The 16,159-nt window shown below is 35.3% G+C and overlaps 2 protein-coding genes and 1 non-coding gene across 5 annotated transcripts; 2 read left to right on the top strand and 1 right to left on the bottom strand.

Moving 5' to 3' along the window:
• Positions 1-1,052: 1,052 nt before the first annotated feature.
• On the top strand, positions 1,053-8,705 carry LOC133796910 (exosome complex component RRP41 homolog). The gene is made up of 12 exons (XM_062234610.1): positions 1,053-1,281; positions 1,377-1,423; positions 1,517-1,577; positions 1,675-1,713; positions 1,984-2,051; positions 2,137-2,215; positions 2,323-2,359; positions 2,551-2,667; positions 2,793-2,878; positions 3,196-3,285; positions 3,400-3,460; positions 8,389-8,705. Exons 1-11 carry the CDS (start codon positions 1,228-1,230, stop codon positions 3,445-3,447), a joined length of 726 nt encoding a protein of 241 aa, XP_062090594.1. The 5' UTR covers positions 1,053-1,227; the 3' UTR covers positions 3,448-3,460; positions 8,389-8,705.
• A 1,740-nt stretch (positions 8,706-10,445) lies between these two features.
• On the top strand, positions 10,446-10,517 carry TRNAM-CAU (transfer RNA methionine (anticodon CAU)). The gene has a single exon. It is a non-coding gene; the product is annotated as a tRNA-Met (tRNA).
• Positions 10,518-10,637: 120 nt separating this feature from the next.
• LOC133796907 (putative glucose-6-phosphate 1-epimerase) lies at positions 10,638-14,232 on the bottom strand. Of its 3 annotated transcripts, none has more exons than XM_062234609.1 (9): positions 13,729-14,232; positions 13,011-13,165; positions 12,784-12,858; positions 12,374-12,430; positions 12,135-12,298; positions 11,830-11,946; positions 11,558-11,660; positions 11,370-11,469; positions 10,638-11,109 (listed from the first exon to the last, which is right to left on the bottom strand). In XM_062234609.1, exons 2-9 carry the CDS (start codon positions 13,119-13,121, stop codon positions 10,916-10,918), a joined length of 921 nt encoding a protein of 306 aa, XP_062090593.1. In that variant the 5' UTR covers positions 13,122-13,165; positions 13,729-14,232; the 3' UTR covers positions 10,638-10,915. The 3 variants fall into 3 exon arrangements, with proteins under 3 accessions (XP_062090593.1, XP_062090591.1, XP_062090592.1); XM_062234607.1 differs by having other exon boundaries at positions 11,830-11,964; positions 13,729-14,229; XM_062234608.1 differs by lacking the exon at positions 13,729-14,232 and adding an exon at positions 13,329-13,591 and having other exon boundaries at positions 11,830-11,964.
• Positions 14,233-16,159: the final 1,927 nt, after the last annotated feature.

Below are 16,159 nucleotides of genomic sequence, written 5' to 3'. Positions count from 1 at the left end.
TGATATTAGACACATATTATTCTTTTTTTTTTACAAAACATATTATTCTACCTTTAAAATACTAAGAGTAAATATATTATTTTAGTATATTAATGTTAGTTTTTAAATTCTCATTTCTTATCAATTCTTACTCTTTTCTTTAATGGTATGTCAAATTGGTGATGTATTGCTAAAATATAGTTAATTCTATAAAATACTTGCTCTAATAGTATGCCAAAAGTTGTGCAAAATTATCACATACTAAAAATTTGGCACATATTATAACATGATGTACATTTTGACACAAAATAAATACTACATTTTTTTAAAAATTATTTTTATGCTATTTTTATTATTTAAGTATTAGCTTTATCTATCATCACTAAACGTTAGAATTTTAATCTTATTATTTTAATATTATCTTTAACTATCAACAATAAAATATAAAGTAAAATTATTTTTTTTTTTTTGTATATTTTCAATAAATATCAAATAAATATTAATGAAATATTGATTTTGCAACAACTTTTACTGTTGTGCATTGAAGTATAGTGCTAAAAATTGTGCTAAGAACATGTAAATATTGTGTTATATTTAGTACAAAAAAATAATATATGATATATTTGACATAATTTGTAGCACTATGTTAATCGAATGCAAAAATAAATCTTTCATTGATGCTCATTTGATATTTTATGGAAAATATATAAAAAAAAGTAATCATTATCTTATATATTTTACGGCTATAATTAAAAATAATAAAATAAAAAATCCAACATTTAATATTTATATATAAAGATTATACTAAAATAATAAAACATACAAAAAGTAAATAAAAAATGTATCATTTATAATGATCTCATGACACAATTTTTTATATATGTTTAGTAATTTTAGCACTCATGACTAATTTGGCAATCATGATGCTCCAAATATATCACATATGCCAAATATATGGTAATATTCACATGCCACTAGAGATGTTGTAAATTAGTCTGTTTTTATTTATTTATTAATATTATTATTATATAACGGTCTGAAATTACTTTTTAGGAAAAACTAAATAAAACAAGACTGAACAAAAACGACGCCGTATAGGAAGGAAGAGTTTCCTCTTCGGAAGTGTTGGAGTCGGGGTTTATGGACCTGTGCCGCCTGTGAGAGGGTTTTGGAAACTAAAACAGCGGGTTTCCAAAATTACTGCAAAAGCCCTTAAACGGCGTTGTGATCTTGTTAGAGCTGCCGAAGATGGAGTTCGTCAGCCCTGAAGGTCTCCGATTGGATGGACGCCGTCCGACCGAAGTACATCTCTCTCTCAAACATTGCTTATTGAATCTTTAATTTATGGCTTACAATATTTATAATACTCTGTCTGTGTGTGCGTTTTTTCGTATCAGATGAGGCAAATTCGAGCAGAGCTCGGAGCCGTGGCCAAAGCAGACGGGTATTAATCCTAAACATTTTTTCTCTAATCCAAACTCAGTTTCTGGATTAATAATAAATGATGATAAAAATGTTGTGTTTTTTTTTATATCAGTTCCGCAGTTTTTGAAATGGGGAACACTAAAGTCATCGCTGCTGTTTATGGCCCCCGAGAGGTACCACCCCCAAAAATGCTGATTATTGTTTCACTTTTATTTCTTCATTTTCCGAATCAATGAGACACATTTGACCTTATTATGATTTATTTTACAGGTCCAAAATAGAAGCCAACTACTCAATGACCAAGCATTGGTAATACCCTTCTGTTCTGCCTCTTACACTTTTTTGATCGTATCATTTATGTAGGCTGGTATTAAAATGCTAACAAACTTTCTCAACTTAACTTAACTGACAATGCCAACCATATACAAGTCAATGGGCAGTTATACCACATTAAGTTGTATTTCTTGTGTTACGATTGATTATGTTACTTGCATAGGGTCCCGGAGTTTGAACTACTATTGGTATTCTATGAATGTATGTTTAATGAGGTAATTTGATTATGTTGTTTTCAAATTACAGGTGCGATGTGAGTATAGTATGGCCAATTTTAGTACTGGAGATCGCATGAGGAAACCTAAGGGAGACAGGTTTGGACAGAACTCATATCTTTGTCTTGCGAGTGTATGTTTCTTGTGGGTTTCGGAGATTAATGTTACATGTTGTCTTAATTAGGCGATCAACAGAGATTTCTTTAGTGATTCGTCAAGCCATGGAAGCTTGTATAATGACACATTTAATGCCTCGTTCTCAGGTTCTATTCCCAACTGATCTTGATGACCCTTTTTTGCCTCTCTTAATCTAAATGATTGCAAAATTGTTATTTGTTAAAAGTATTTTTGTTTTTACTCTCTTTTGTAGATAGATATATTTGTCCAAGTTCTGCAAGCAGACGGAGGTAAATGTCACTCATAAAGTTCTAAGATTTTGTTCACTCACAAGGTCTCTCTGTCTGTCTTTTTTTCTTTTCACTTAGAAGTTGTTTAGTGATGGAAAACATTTCCAGGAATGAATAGAATGACTCATAATTATGATGCTATAGTTGAAAGGGTTTGCTCTTGAATTTTGAATATGGTTTCAATTCTGCAGGAACTAGATCTGCATGCATCAATGCTGCTAGTCTGGCCCTTGCAGATGCTGGGATCCCAATGCGTGAAATTGTTACTTCGTGTAGTGCAGGCTACCTTAATAGCACTCCTTTGCTTGGTAATCTTTATGTGTTTCTTGTTTTAATTTTATATTTTAGCAATTATTCTTTCACAGAGACAAAATTCTCTCTCTCTCTCTCTCTCTCTTGAGAGTTTATATGCTTTTGTTTGCTGTTAAAACAGATTTGAATTATGTAGAAGATAGTGCTGGAGGACCTGATGTCACAGTTGGAATTCTTCCAAAGTTGGACAAAGTGACTCTTCTTCAGGTACATATTTTGTTATTCTTTTTTCGTTTTCTATACATAACATTAAGTATATTAATTGGGTAATTGCATCTTATAATACAATTCTTCCATGAATGGTGTATTGGATTTGAATCAGGCTGCATAATATTGAGCTTTTCTCTGTATCAAAAGCTGAAATCTTTTGCAGGTTCTGACCTGTAGTGTTGCATAATAAACTCTTTTAACAACTCCATACATATCAAGATATGTTTTTAGATAAGTATAATTTCCTCTTGAAGGAGTAATGTCATTGTCAACTTTCTTTGTTCACCACCTTTTGTCGACTTCTGCTCATGCAGATGGATTCTAAGTTGCCATTGGATATTTTCGAAACTGTAATGCAATTGGCAACCGAAGGGTGTAAGGCAATTGCGAAAGAACTAAGAGAAGTAAGTATATAGACTCATACAAGCCAGACTAGTGTTGCAACCCACTCATAAAAAACCATTCGTTCTTTATCACTTTATGTTTTGGTATAGTTTTGTGATGGCTTTGTATAACAGGTATTACTGGATAATACAAAGCAATTAGAAATTCGACGAGGAGGATAAATCCCAATGAATGGTACGGAGCTCAAAACTATTTGTTTTACTTTGTACATTGTCAACTATTTCTTATATTTACATAGAAGACAGAATACATAAACATTGTGATAGACCTCCTCTCACATATGTGTACACAAGGAGAGGGAAAGGTGAGGGAAGCACACGTGGCTGAGAGTTAGTTTGGAGGGTTGGGTTTGTATGGGAGTAGGGTACACGACTTATGGTGTGGGTTAGATTAAGTGAATAAGGAGTGAGTAGGAAGAGGTATTATGTGTAGAGAAAGTAGTAGCTGTAACCAACTTTTGGGAGGGACCCTGGCTCTCGAATTCCAAGATAGCTAATACACAACAATTTCCATCTGTTCTACTCTATTTTGTCTACTCTATTAACCCCTATTGCAGGAAATTCCTATCAAATTGGTACCAGAACCAGTACTATCATGGGGCCGAAGAAGGACAATCCACTAGACACCATTGAAGAATGTCTGGAAACCTTGCCATTGGGTTTTCGATCGAAGTTAATGGGGGTTTGGTCGGATTTTCAGCATCTGCCGCAAGAGATGGATACCTTGAAGTGTGAGTTTGCATCGATGCAGGAGAAGATGGATTTTCTAGTGGGTCACATGACTCAGTTGATGCAAGCCTCAGGACAACTGCACATGGATGCCACAGCCACCAGCAACGATCGGCAACACAGGGCAGTGGAAGCGGACATATCGTCGACTTCGGGACCACAGCCAACTGAGCTTCGTCCCACTCCTCAACCTCAATCGCGAACAGGAGACATGTGGCATTACGACGACCATGGTTACGGTCGCGATTATCGGCCACCACGAATGGAGTTGCCGTTGTTTTCAGGTGACAACCCGGATGACTGGATTTTTCGAGTGGAGCGGTATTTGTTGTTGAATCGGTTATTGGAAGTTCATATGCTTGAGGTGGCAATCATTGGGTTAGAAGAGGATGCACTGTCTTGGTTTCAATGGGAAAATGACGTCAATTACATCATGGATGGCTTTGAAAACATTACTACTCTTAAGATTTCGCACGGTGTCGGTGGGTTCGACAGCGGAGGAATGGCTATCTGTTATCCAAGAGACCACGCTTAAAGACTATCAGATGAAGTGGGAGGTTCTGGCATCTAGAGCCTCCAGCGTACCTGAACATATATTGGAAGGGAGCTTTGTTAAGGGGTTGAAGGAGAACATAAAAGGGGTCCTTCATATTTTGCAACCAGTGGACCTGGCTCAAATTATGGAAACAACCCAAAGGATAGAAGAATACGGGCCACAACCCACAAGGACAATGTCCAAAAACTTTTCCAAGCCCTATCTTAGTTCCATAGCCATTGTTTATTCCATTCACGTCCAGGAATGCGACTGCCACTCATTCCTCAGCTCAAGTGGGGACGGTGCAACCAATCTCCAGGCCAGGGAAAACCTCCATTCCAGCAAAACAACCATTCATGAGACGCCTAACGGAAGCAGAATATCAAGAGAAAAGAGCTTGGGGTGTTTGCTTTAAATGTGATAAAAAATTCCATAGAGGGATTAGTGTGAACATAAGTTTTTACTGGTGATGCTAATGATGAATTATCTTTGAATTCATTAGTGGGGATTTCATCAGCTCACACTATGAAATTGGCAGGGAAAATTGGCCAACAACAAGTGACAACACTCATCGACAGTGGTGCTACACATAATTTCATCTCCACCGAGGTTGTAAAGGCTGCTAAATTGCCCACTACAGCAACGACTTGTTACGGAGTTCTGCTGGGAATAGGGAGAAAAGTAAGAACGGAGGGAATTTGCTCTAGTGAGTTTGGATTTAGGAACGCTCCAAGTGGTCACTAATTTTTTACCACTGGATTTGGGAGGAGTTGATGTTATTCTTGGCATCAAATGGCTGGTGACACTAAGGAATATGCAAGTTAACTAGCGTTCTATGATTATGAGGTTCGAAGTAGCAGGATCATGGGTGACTTTGCAAGGTGACCCAAGCCTTTGCAAGTCACAAATCTCATTGAAGGTGATGATTCAGGCAATGTAGCAAGAAGGGCAGGGGTATTGGGTTCAACTAAGTCCGTTATCTACAGTTTCGCCAACTCAGATTCAACAGGTTCCGGAGACGATTTCGGGGTTGCCACTGAACCAAAGGATCATACCATTACCCTTCAAGAAGGGGCTGGGCCAATATCAGTTCGACCATACAAATATGCTCAAGTGCAAAATGATGAAATTGAGAGGTTAATGAAAGAGATGCTAAAAGCAGGGATTGTGTGACCTAGTACAAGTCCATTTTCGAGTTCGGTCTTCTTGGTCAAGAAGAAAGATGGGAGTTGGAGGTTTTTTCGTAGATTATTGGGCGTTGAATTGTGAGACGGTGGCTGACAAATTTCCAATCCCAGTGATTGACAAGTTGTTGGATGAGCTGCATGGGGCAACTATTTTCTCCAAGTTGGACCTCAAATTTGGATACCATTAGATTAGAGTCCCTGAAGGACGTTGAGAAGACGACTTTTAGAACTCATGAAGGGCACTACGAATTTCTAGTCATGGCCTTCGATCTCACAAATGCTCCAGCCACTTTTCAACCCCTCATGGATGAGGTGTTTCGGGACTTATTGCACAAATTCTTCCTTGTTTTCTTTGATGATATTTTAGAATACAGTCCCACTATAGAAGCACATCTGGAACATTTAGAACTAGTCTTGAAGAGGCTATATCAACACAAGTTATATGCAAATCAAAAGAAGTGCTTGTTCGCTCAGCCACAGGTAGTGTACCTTGGCCATGTCATTTCAACCGAGGGTGTTCGCGGACCCAAGCAAGCTTAAGGCTATGGAGGATTGGCCTGTGCCGAAGCTGTGCACGGATGCGTTTGGGTGGAATTCAAAGGCTCAGGAGGCATTTGAGTGTCTCAAGTCGACCATGTGTTTAGTTTCGGAGTTGGCATTTCTGGATTTTTCAACTTCGTTTGTTTTAGAAGCCGATGCTTCGAGGTTTGGACTAGGTGCGGTTCTAATGCAGCAACAATGCCACATTGCATATTACAACCAAGTATTATTTTCACGAGCCCGTACGAAGTCAGTTTACGAAAGGGAGGTAATGGGCTTTGTTTTGGCAATCCAAAAATGACGTCCATATTTGTTGGGAAGGAAATTTTTAGTTCGAACTGACCAGCGGAGCCTAAAGTACCTTCTAGAGTAGCGATTGGTAGCGTCGGAGCACCAAAAATGGCTCACTAAACTTCTGGGATATGATTTCGACATCCAGTATAGACTAGGTTTGGAGAATAAGGCGGCTGATGCTTTATCTCGCATGCACAAAGGACTGAGTTGGTTGTGATATCGACTCCTACCGTGATCTCAATTCCTGACTTGCAAACTCATGTTGAGGCTGATCCACATCTTACCAAGATTATCAAGGAAGTTTAGCTTGGTCAGACAAGTGACGAGTGTACATACAACCAGGGGTGTTTAAAGTTTCGTGGTAGGTTGATATTATCGTCATGCTTACCATTTATCCCACTCATATTACAGGAATATCAGTGCAGCAATGTTGGGGGTCACTCGGGTGTGTTCAAAACCTTTCAAAGGTTGGCAGCCGACCTTCATTGGCAAGGTATGAGAAAAGATGTTTAGAAATTTGTGGCTGAGTGTGCAATTTTCAGCCTTAACAGTAGCAGCTGTGTTTGTATGTGAGATTGTTAGACTCCATGGAGTACCTGGTCTATTGTCTCGGATCGAGACAAAAAATTTCTTAGCTTGTTTTGGAAGGAGCTATTTCGTTTATAGGGAATGAACCTTAAGCATAGCACAACCTATCACCCTCAATCGGATGACCAAACTGAGGTGGTAAACTGTTGCCTTGAGACATTTATGTTGCTTTGTGAGCTCCAAACCAACGCAGTGGGCAAGATGGCTACCATGGGCAGAGTATTGGTATAATACATCATTCCATTCGGCAGTGGGGATGACTCCTTTCAAGGTTGTGTATTGTCGTGATGCACCTCCATTACTTCGTTTTGAGCCAGCCAACACTAAGGTTTTGGCAGTGGAATAAACATTACAAGACGAGAGATGAAGTTTTGGACCTGCTTAAAATGAATCTTCACCAGGCTCAGCAGAAGATGAAAGTGCAAGTGGATCGCAAGAGGAGAGAGGTATAGTTTTCAGTAGAAGATTTGGTGTACATCAAGCTTCGACCATAACGTCAGAGGTCAATCGCTAAGCGCAAAAGTAAGAAACTCAGTCCTCGTTTTTTCGGTCCTTTTCGGGGGTTAGCACGCATTGGTTCAGCAGCTTACAAGCTCCAGCTGCCACTTGACTTGCTTATACATACGGTATTCCATGTCTCCATGCTTCGTGCAGCTCTTGGTCCACAACAGGCTGCCACTGCTCTTCCAAAAGATTTGTCAGCAGAGTTGGAATGGTCGTTGGAACCAGAGCACGTACTAGATATTCGCCCCAGAACCCACAAGCGACATCCACTAGCCTTGATCAAATGGATGAATCTGCCCGAGTTCGAAGCTACTTAGGAGGATTTTAATGTGATTAAGCAGCAGTAAGGTGAGACTTTGGGCAGGGATATTAATAGGCCTCCTCTCACATATGTGTACACAAGGAGAGGAGAGGGAAAGGTGAGGGAAGGACGCGTGGCTGAGAGTTAGTTAGGAGGGTTGGGTTTGTATGGGAGAAGGGTACACGGCTTATGGTGTGGGCTAGAGTAAGTGAATAAAGAGTGAGTAGGAATAGGTATTATGTGTGGAGAAAGTAGTAGCTGTAACCAGTTTTTGGGAGTGACCTGGCTCTCGAATTCCAAGATAGCTAATACACAGCAATTTCCATCTGTTCTACTCTATATTGTCTACTGTATTAACCCCTTTTGCAGTAAATTCCTATCACATTGTCAGGCAAGATCTAACACTCTGGTGCTGTATTTTTCAGAGGGTTCTAAAGGCGATCACTCTATCATAGCACCGACCAACTCAGGAGAGACTCAGTTGCATTCTTCTATACACATCTTTGAAGAAATCACTTTGGCCTCTAGATATTTTCATTTTGATGAATTTTAAGAATATTTCTGATGTAATCATTTTGGCATAGTGGATGCCATTTTTTAGCATAGGCAGTACTAAAGTTGCAGCCGGGAACGTTTGAGGATAATTGGGTTGAGTGTTTAAACAAAAAATCTGAAGTAAAATTCGAATTTATTTATTGAAGCAGATTTGAAATTAAATTTTTAATAACTTCATTGCATGGTATCGTTTTGTCATGTTAAAAAGCTTCAATGAGTGGATGAGCTATGCAATTTTATTCCAATTAAAGTGTTGTTATAAGCATTAACCATAACCAACCACAAGCATCAGAGTGGCGCAGCGGAAGCGTGGTGGGCCCATAACCCACAGGTCCCAGGATCGAAACCTAGCTCTGATAAATAAATCAGTTGGGCTTCCGATTAAAAAAAAATTTCTGAATATTTAGCAGTTTTTGACAAATTTTTCTATATTTTATTAAGTGGATGGAATAGAATGATGTTTTGTTGTGTAACAGTCTATAGACGCTGACTAATTTGTTTTGGATATATTGATGAATTCCAAGATTATAATTTATCATGTGATCAACTACACGTATAATATAATGGATGGCATGTTTTAGCATAGGTTAATGACTAACTTAGCTAGCAGCTGGGGAATGTTTGAGGATAGTTGTGTGACTGGGCCTTGTGTGTTCTTTAAACCAAAAGTCAGCAGTCAAAATTCGACTTTAATTACAGTGTTTTTTTATTTCAACTTGTTTATAATTCCTGGTATTATTTTATATATTCTATATAATAAATGTGTAGATAATGGAAATATTTTGTTTTAACTGTTTTTTATTTTGTAATGTTAATTTTAATGGAATATTCTTATATTTAACAGTAGTTTTTAAATTCTTAAACTTAAATAAAATAAAATAAAATAGGATATTTTTTAGATATTTTACCATAATTATTTAAAAATAATAAATAATTAAATAAATTAAAATATGATATTTTAAAGATATTTTACAATAATAATTATTTTAAAATAATAAATAGTTAAACAAATTAAAATATGATATTCTTCTATATAATAAGTGTGTAGATAACGAAAATTCTTGGTTTTAACGGTTTTTTATTTTTTTAATGTTAACATTAATGGAATGTTATTATATTTAACAAAATATTTTTATATTTAACAGTAGTTTGTAAACACTTAAACTTAAATAAAATAAAATAAAAAATAAAAATAATCAAATAAGATATTTTTGAAATATTTTGCCATATATATTTTACAAAGATAATTATTTTAAAATAATAAATAATTAAACAAATTAAAATATGATATTTTTTTTATATATTTTACAATGATAATTATTTTAAAATAATAAATAATTAAACAAATTCAAATATGATATTTTTGAAATATTTTACAATAATAATTATTTAAAAATAATAAAATCATATATTTTATAACTTAAATAAAATTTAATTAAACTTAAACTCATTTATTAGAATAATATCATATTAAACATATAATATAATATACTGTGAATTAGCAACAAATTATTTTTTTTTAAACAAACTAGCAAGAAACTTAAATTTAAAATTCACTTATAATATTTAATATTATATTAAACATATAATATATAATATCTTGTTTTCACTCCCAAATTTAAAAACTAAAACAAACATAAACTTAAACAAAAATAAATAAATTATTTAATTAAAATAAGATATTTATTTCAAAATTTATATTACATTAATATAAATTTACTAAAAATAATTAATAAATAAAACTAAACAAATGTACAATATGGAAGTTACTTGTACCTAGTGCATATATATATATTTATATAAATGAAGCAGATTTCGAGTTATAAAATTTAAGTGGTTGCACGATTGTTAAATTATGTGATAAAACCAACTCTGATCCACGAAAGTAAAGGGTTGTTATAATTATTAGTAAAGCCTATCATCAGCCATCAGAGTGGCGCAGCGGAAGCGTGGTGGGCCCATAACCCACAGGTCCCAGGATCGAAACCTGGCTCTGATAATTAAATCAGTTGGGCTTCCAAAATTTTTAGTCTTTGAAATAAATGCCGAAAGAGTGGTGCTGTGGTTATTTTTTTCTTTTTCTTTTTAACATGTCGGAAGAGAATAAGAAGCAGGAACGAACTTTGAACTTACTATTTATTATTTAAAAAAACAAGGGGTATGCCATTTTTAAAAATTGTAGGCTTTAGACGAGTTTCATCATCCCATATCCTGAACCGGACCAAGACTTGACCACCTCTACGTAATCACTTACCATATAACTTATCTACTTCTAGACATTTGAACATCCTAGCATAATCTCAGGCTCTTTATAATTCTAAAAAAAATAAAGAAACAAACAAACAAACTGAGGCTCTCAATCTTCATCCTTGGCACTGTCTCTGACCTTCATCAACTCTAGAGACCAAGATGATGGCTGCAAAAGCTTGAAGGAACAACCTTGAGCTGCATTCGCCCTGTCCATTCCTCGCCAGGCTTTATGGCGATAGGTTTCACAACTGCTGCTCCATCAACACAGACCATCTGTTTGTATTCCTCATCCCCAAGATCCCCCATTGATTTTGACTTCTTCTCCCATGGATTCCAAACCACTGCCCACAATGTTAAAAGTGAAAAAAGGATTAGGATTAAACAATACAGTATACCAATATCGGGAAGGTCTCCAACACGTCAGTTTCTTTTCCATTGTACTTTCAAGATTAGCTGAATCTATTCCATTTTCACTTGGGAAAAAAAATTATCTCCACAACCTACACATCCATTTTTTTTTCTTTCACTTGAGACTTTCTCAGGAGGTTTGCTAAAAGAGGGGTCCAAATTTCTGTAAATGTTATTTAAAAAAACAGCTTACCTATGTCTGGCAGTCCCTCCTTTCTTATCACGTAAGTCCTCTTCTTTTCATGATCAAGAATAGCAATCGCATTAGGCGCACTGATATAAACACGATCCACCTAGCATGGCAAAGAAGTGTCATGAGAAAACTCATTGACTCACAACTTCTGCACTATCAAATAGAGATAAAAATGTTATAGCATTTACCTCAGACTCAAATGTTACGGCGCTCCCTTGCTCGGTGAACCGCTCTTTTTGACAAAGGTTGTCCAAATAGTCAAGTGTCTCCAGGCCTTCTATCCTCACTTCACTATTAAGAGATAAATAAACACAAGATAGAATTAGAACGGAGCAAACTCCCAAGTAGCAGTTGGGAAATTCTCTAATTAAGATTGTCGAATACCCAAGCAACCTAGTCTCTAGGATAGATTCTCTATGAAAAGAGGAAAACTGGGCCCAGCTTTAACTATTTTCCATACCTTATGTCAGATACTGAGAAGTACGTGTGGTAAGCAAATGAAAAAGTAAATGGTTTTCCATTTAGATTCCTAATACGTGATATCATATTCAAATCTCCATCTGCTGCAAGAGACACCCTGAGACGAAATTCAAAACTGGAAGGGATAACAAAGATTCCTTTAGAAAATCAAAGACAGAAATTTGTCCACGAGGCTTAGCCAACGACACAATACAATTATCCCGAATCTACAACAGTTGGAACAAAATTTAAACAAGCGTTTTTACTTCAACACTAAACAGATGGAAAGGCATACAAAGCTAATACCTATGGGGCCAGCATTTCATGTCCTCCTCAGACAGTTTAAGTAGAAGATCGACAAAAGATTTCCCATGGGAATCAATTGGATGTAGAGGTGGAGGGTTATCGTCGATCGTCCAAATCTTGTTTCTTGCAAATCCATGCAGTTCTGTTGATCCACCATTCCCAAACTTCAGAAGCAAAAATCTATCAGCAAGTTTATAATGGATACAGAATTAAATAAATGCCAGGAAAGTAAATGATACCTGTGGGAAACAGATAGGTATTCCTCCCCTCATTGCTTTTGGGGCCTTGAAGATCGCCTACAAGTGATGAAGTACAAGCTAGAGAATAAGTATTTTGAGTCAACAAACTCACCTCAACCATCACACCGTATAAGAGTTAACATTTAGCTATGACATAGATTAGTTCTTGTACCATTTGTACAGATATAAAAAATGCAACTAAAGACCTGGCATCAGAATCCAAACAAGTATGCTAAACTCATTGTTCAAAATAAACAAGAAAAATCATGAGCAGAATAAAACTCATGGACCAAACCAATTGAACAGTCAACAAAAGGCTACATCACAACCACAGAATATTTCAAATACAACTACATGGCATATCTCAATCATTAGCAAAAAAAATTTGTATTTTTCAAAAAAAGTTATACCTTACTACTAGTGAATAGGAGTTCTTCCCCATGTTCGTTTCTCCATGAAGTGACCTGTCCTCCGTACAAGCTTACCTAAGTTATGAAAAGAGATTCATTAATGTCAAATCTCATATTTATACAAGAACCAAACATGTTGGATAAGGTCCTCTCTTTTAAATGGAGAATTTAATTTGTTTTTTCAATTTTCACGACCAACTACGAAATGAGAAGGAAGAGATTCATACCCTTGCTGAAGCTCCATGTGGGCTCCGGAGCACAACTTGATCGATTCCATTCCAGTCCTTTGTAATCTCAGTAGCCGCCTTGTAATCCCATACCGCTGCTGGATGACCCATTTGGAAAATAGGCAAAGAAGTCTTTTTCTTTTCTCGACCAAGACCTTTCAAATTACAAGCAAAATGAAAATGGAGCACAAGTCATATTTACCAGTAGAAAAATCTAAACTTGACCCCAACCTCCATTTCATCTAAGAAAACTGTAATCTATGACCAAGTACCAAGGAAGAAAAAAAAAAACCCAGTCACCAATTTGATATAACCAACCTCTCTATCCCACAGATCTAGAAAATCCCAGCTTGGGATAATCTCAAAATGCCAATTCCTATATTAATGTTGTTGAAGCTCTAAAATTCGAACACACAAAGTGTAAACATTTGGCACTTGCTAAGGAATCTCTCGACACCTACTTAGAGTTCATAATTAAGTTACAAGAGATTTGTCACATTCAGATACATGTGAAGACAAAGTAAACAAAATAACCTAAAGGATAACATAGTGGGTAAAAGTTCTCCTTTTTATTTCAAAAAAAAAAAAAAAAGCATTTATGAGTAAAGAATGAAAACTCAGTTCCCTAATAAAGAATCCCATTATTTTTTTATCTTTTTTTAAAAGGAAGAGAATTGATCAAACTTCTATACTCGAGTATAAAATTCACTGTACCTACCTTAAAGAGTTGAGATGAGAGTCCAAGCTATGACAAAACCCACTAAGATGGCATCAACAATCGCAATCAGCACAAGCAAGCCTTAAAAATAAGAAATTTGAAGGTTCGACGTGCAAACCAAACCCTCAAATGAAGTGAACCACAACGCTCAAAACTTAAGAAACAAAGCAATGCCCATTTAAGAACTTGATAGAAGGCTCAGAACTCCAAAGTTAAAGCAACCCTTTTCCGAGAACCATTCCATATTCTGAAGTTTCTATAAAGAATTGAAAAACAATGATCAAAGGAATATAAAGCAAGAAAGCGAAGGTTCAGTTTAGGAGACAAAACGAAACTGTGGGAATCATTAATGATAGTAATGAGGAGCAAAGTGGAGGAAAAAAAGGGTGTTGTTTATTCAATTGCAGAGATCTAAGACTTGGAGTAGGACGTGGATTAAATACGAGAAGAAGTACATGTTGGTTGTACAAAAACAGTCAAATTTTGAAATCTGAGAATTTTGGTGATAGATATACTATTTATTTAACATCTCTTATTTTAATATACAATGGAGAGTAGGGTCATCTCACCTCCCTTTTCCCTCCACCAAATGATATAAAATAAAATCAAAACACATGACCACGTGGACCAACTACCAAAGATAATGACAAACTCAGTCAAGTCGCCACTCCTACCACCTGGATTTGTTTATCATCCCCTCCACGGTGTTAATTTATTTATTTATTTTTATTTGGGTAAAACAAGTCGATGTATTTAAAAGAACACATCAAATAAGCTTAGGCTGTTACAAAAGAGGTCAAAATGCACTAATAAAAATCACATATCTCTAAATTTGGTATCTCTACCTATCCCATCTTCCCATCTATTAAACACAAATTTCAGGGTATTGTGCCAAATTATGTCATTGGGAGTGTTCAAAGATAAATAGAGCCATAAATTTTATGGCTCATAATTCTACAAAATTTGTTCACCACTACAATTTAGTCGGTAAGATTGATATAAGCAATTGTGGAGATGATATCCTCAATGACTATAAGGCTTGGATTCCACCATGAGGCATAGAGATGGGATTCTGGCAGTTTCTTTGGTTGGTTAGGTTGTCCTCTGATGACCAATTTTGTTTCTTCGCCAAAAGACTGCCCCTTGTTGTTTAGGTCTTTATTCTTAAGCCAGTTATGTGTTACCCTTGTCTTCTTGTTTTTTGTAGTGTTAGTCGTAATGGTTGGTTAGCTGGATTTCTTTTGTTTCTTTTGGAGTGTTATAGGGTGTACCCTTTGCTACAATCTTTTTAGACGCTTTGATTTTATTGTTATTGTTTCGAGTTTGGTAGGCTTCTTGTGTGGAAGTGCCTTTTCGTTGTATTATTCCTTTTGTTTAGTAAAAGTTTCGTGTGCTCTTGCTTCATGCACGACTCACTTCAGAAAAAAAAAAAAAAAAGATGACGAATTATTTTATTTTTTACTATTAATATTTTTATTTATTTAAAAATAAATATTTAAGATTTCATTAAAAAAAATAGCACAATCCAACTCGAGTACAAACAAACAAACGACAAAGTTCTCAAATTAAAACACAAACAAATGACAACAACATCCAATAAAATTGGTGGCATACAAGCTAAACATATGATAATTAAAGAGACTAAATTATCTATCCATTCTTGCATCAGGAAAAATCCAAAACATGAACCAAAAATCCAAACAAACAATAATAATATCTAAAAATGAGATATTATTATTATGTTAATTATTTATATATTGAATTTGTCAAAAATAAAAAGAAGATATTTATATATTGTAGAGGTGGAAGATAGTATCACCAAATGTTATTACAACCGATTTTGGCACAAGAAAAAGATTCAGAACAAAAAATACAAATCAATATATTAGTAATTTATATATTAAAGAGAGGAGGAACATGGTATTATTCCATTGGTATAAAACACCAAATTTGGATACAAGTGATTTTAATTACCGAGTACCTCTCATTAAAATAAATCTACAAACAGTTTGCCTTTCAAGCCTATGTGGCTAAATTATGAGCATTAGCAACATCCCTGGTCCTACTAATAAGATTGAGGCCTTAATATATAGTTTGTTAATGAATTAAGCTATTATTAATAAAAACAATACATTTTATTACCACTAAAGCAATTATTGATAATAACTCCAGCCCAGCCAGTCTACCATAATTTTAGTAAAAGCAAACAATACCAATATATTAGTAACAATAACATTGGAGTCATCAAATGTTGTATTATATTACAATTATATGATATTTATTTAATGGGGATTAATTAGATGATAAGTTTTTTTTTTAAATGGGAAAAATCAGAAAGTGATGGGCCACTCTTCTTCATACCAAAGTCATTATACATATACTACAAAGCCATTCTTTTTGGATAGTATCTGATCAATTATTAGTTTATACT

The sequence above is a fragment of the Humulus lupulus genome, chromosome 8, assembly GCF_963169125.1.
Source record: "Humulus lupulus chromosome 8, drHumLupu1.1, whole genome shotgun sequence".
NCBI classification, from domain to species: domain Eukaryota; kingdom Viridiplantae; phylum Streptophyta; class Magnoliopsida; order Rosales; family Cannabaceae; genus Humulus; species Humulus lupulus.
This window is presented reverse-complemented; position numbering and strand designations above follow the sequence as displayed.

Excerpts from the sequence above, each read along its gene's own strand:
- LOC133796910 (XM_062234610.1), top strand. The coding sequence starts at position 1,228 with ATGGAGTTCGTCAGCCCTGAAGGTCTCCGATTGGATGGACGCCGTCCG. Across the intron at positions 1,424-1,516 it reads GCCGTGGCCAAAGCAGACGG|TTCCGCAGTTTTTGAAATGG; the intron begins GTATTAATCCTA and ends TTTTTATATCAG. Across the intron at positions 2,668-2,792 it reads TAATAGCACTCCTTTGCTTG|ATTTGAATTATGTAGAAGAT; the intron begins GTAATCTTTATG and ends CTGTTAAAACAG.
- LOC133796907 (XM_062234607.1), bottom strand. The coding sequence starts at position 13,121 with ATGGGTCATCCAGCAGCGGTATGGGATTACAAGGCGGCTACTGAGATT. Across the intron at positions 12,299-12,373 it reads TACCTATCTGTTTCCCACAG|TTTGGGAATGGTGGATCAAC; the intron begins GTATCATTTACT and ends TTGCTTCTGAAG. Across the intron at positions 11,661-11,829 it reads TTCTCAGTATCTGACATAAG|TGAAGTGAGGATAGAAGGCC; the intron begins GTATGGAAAATA and ends ATCTCTTAATAG.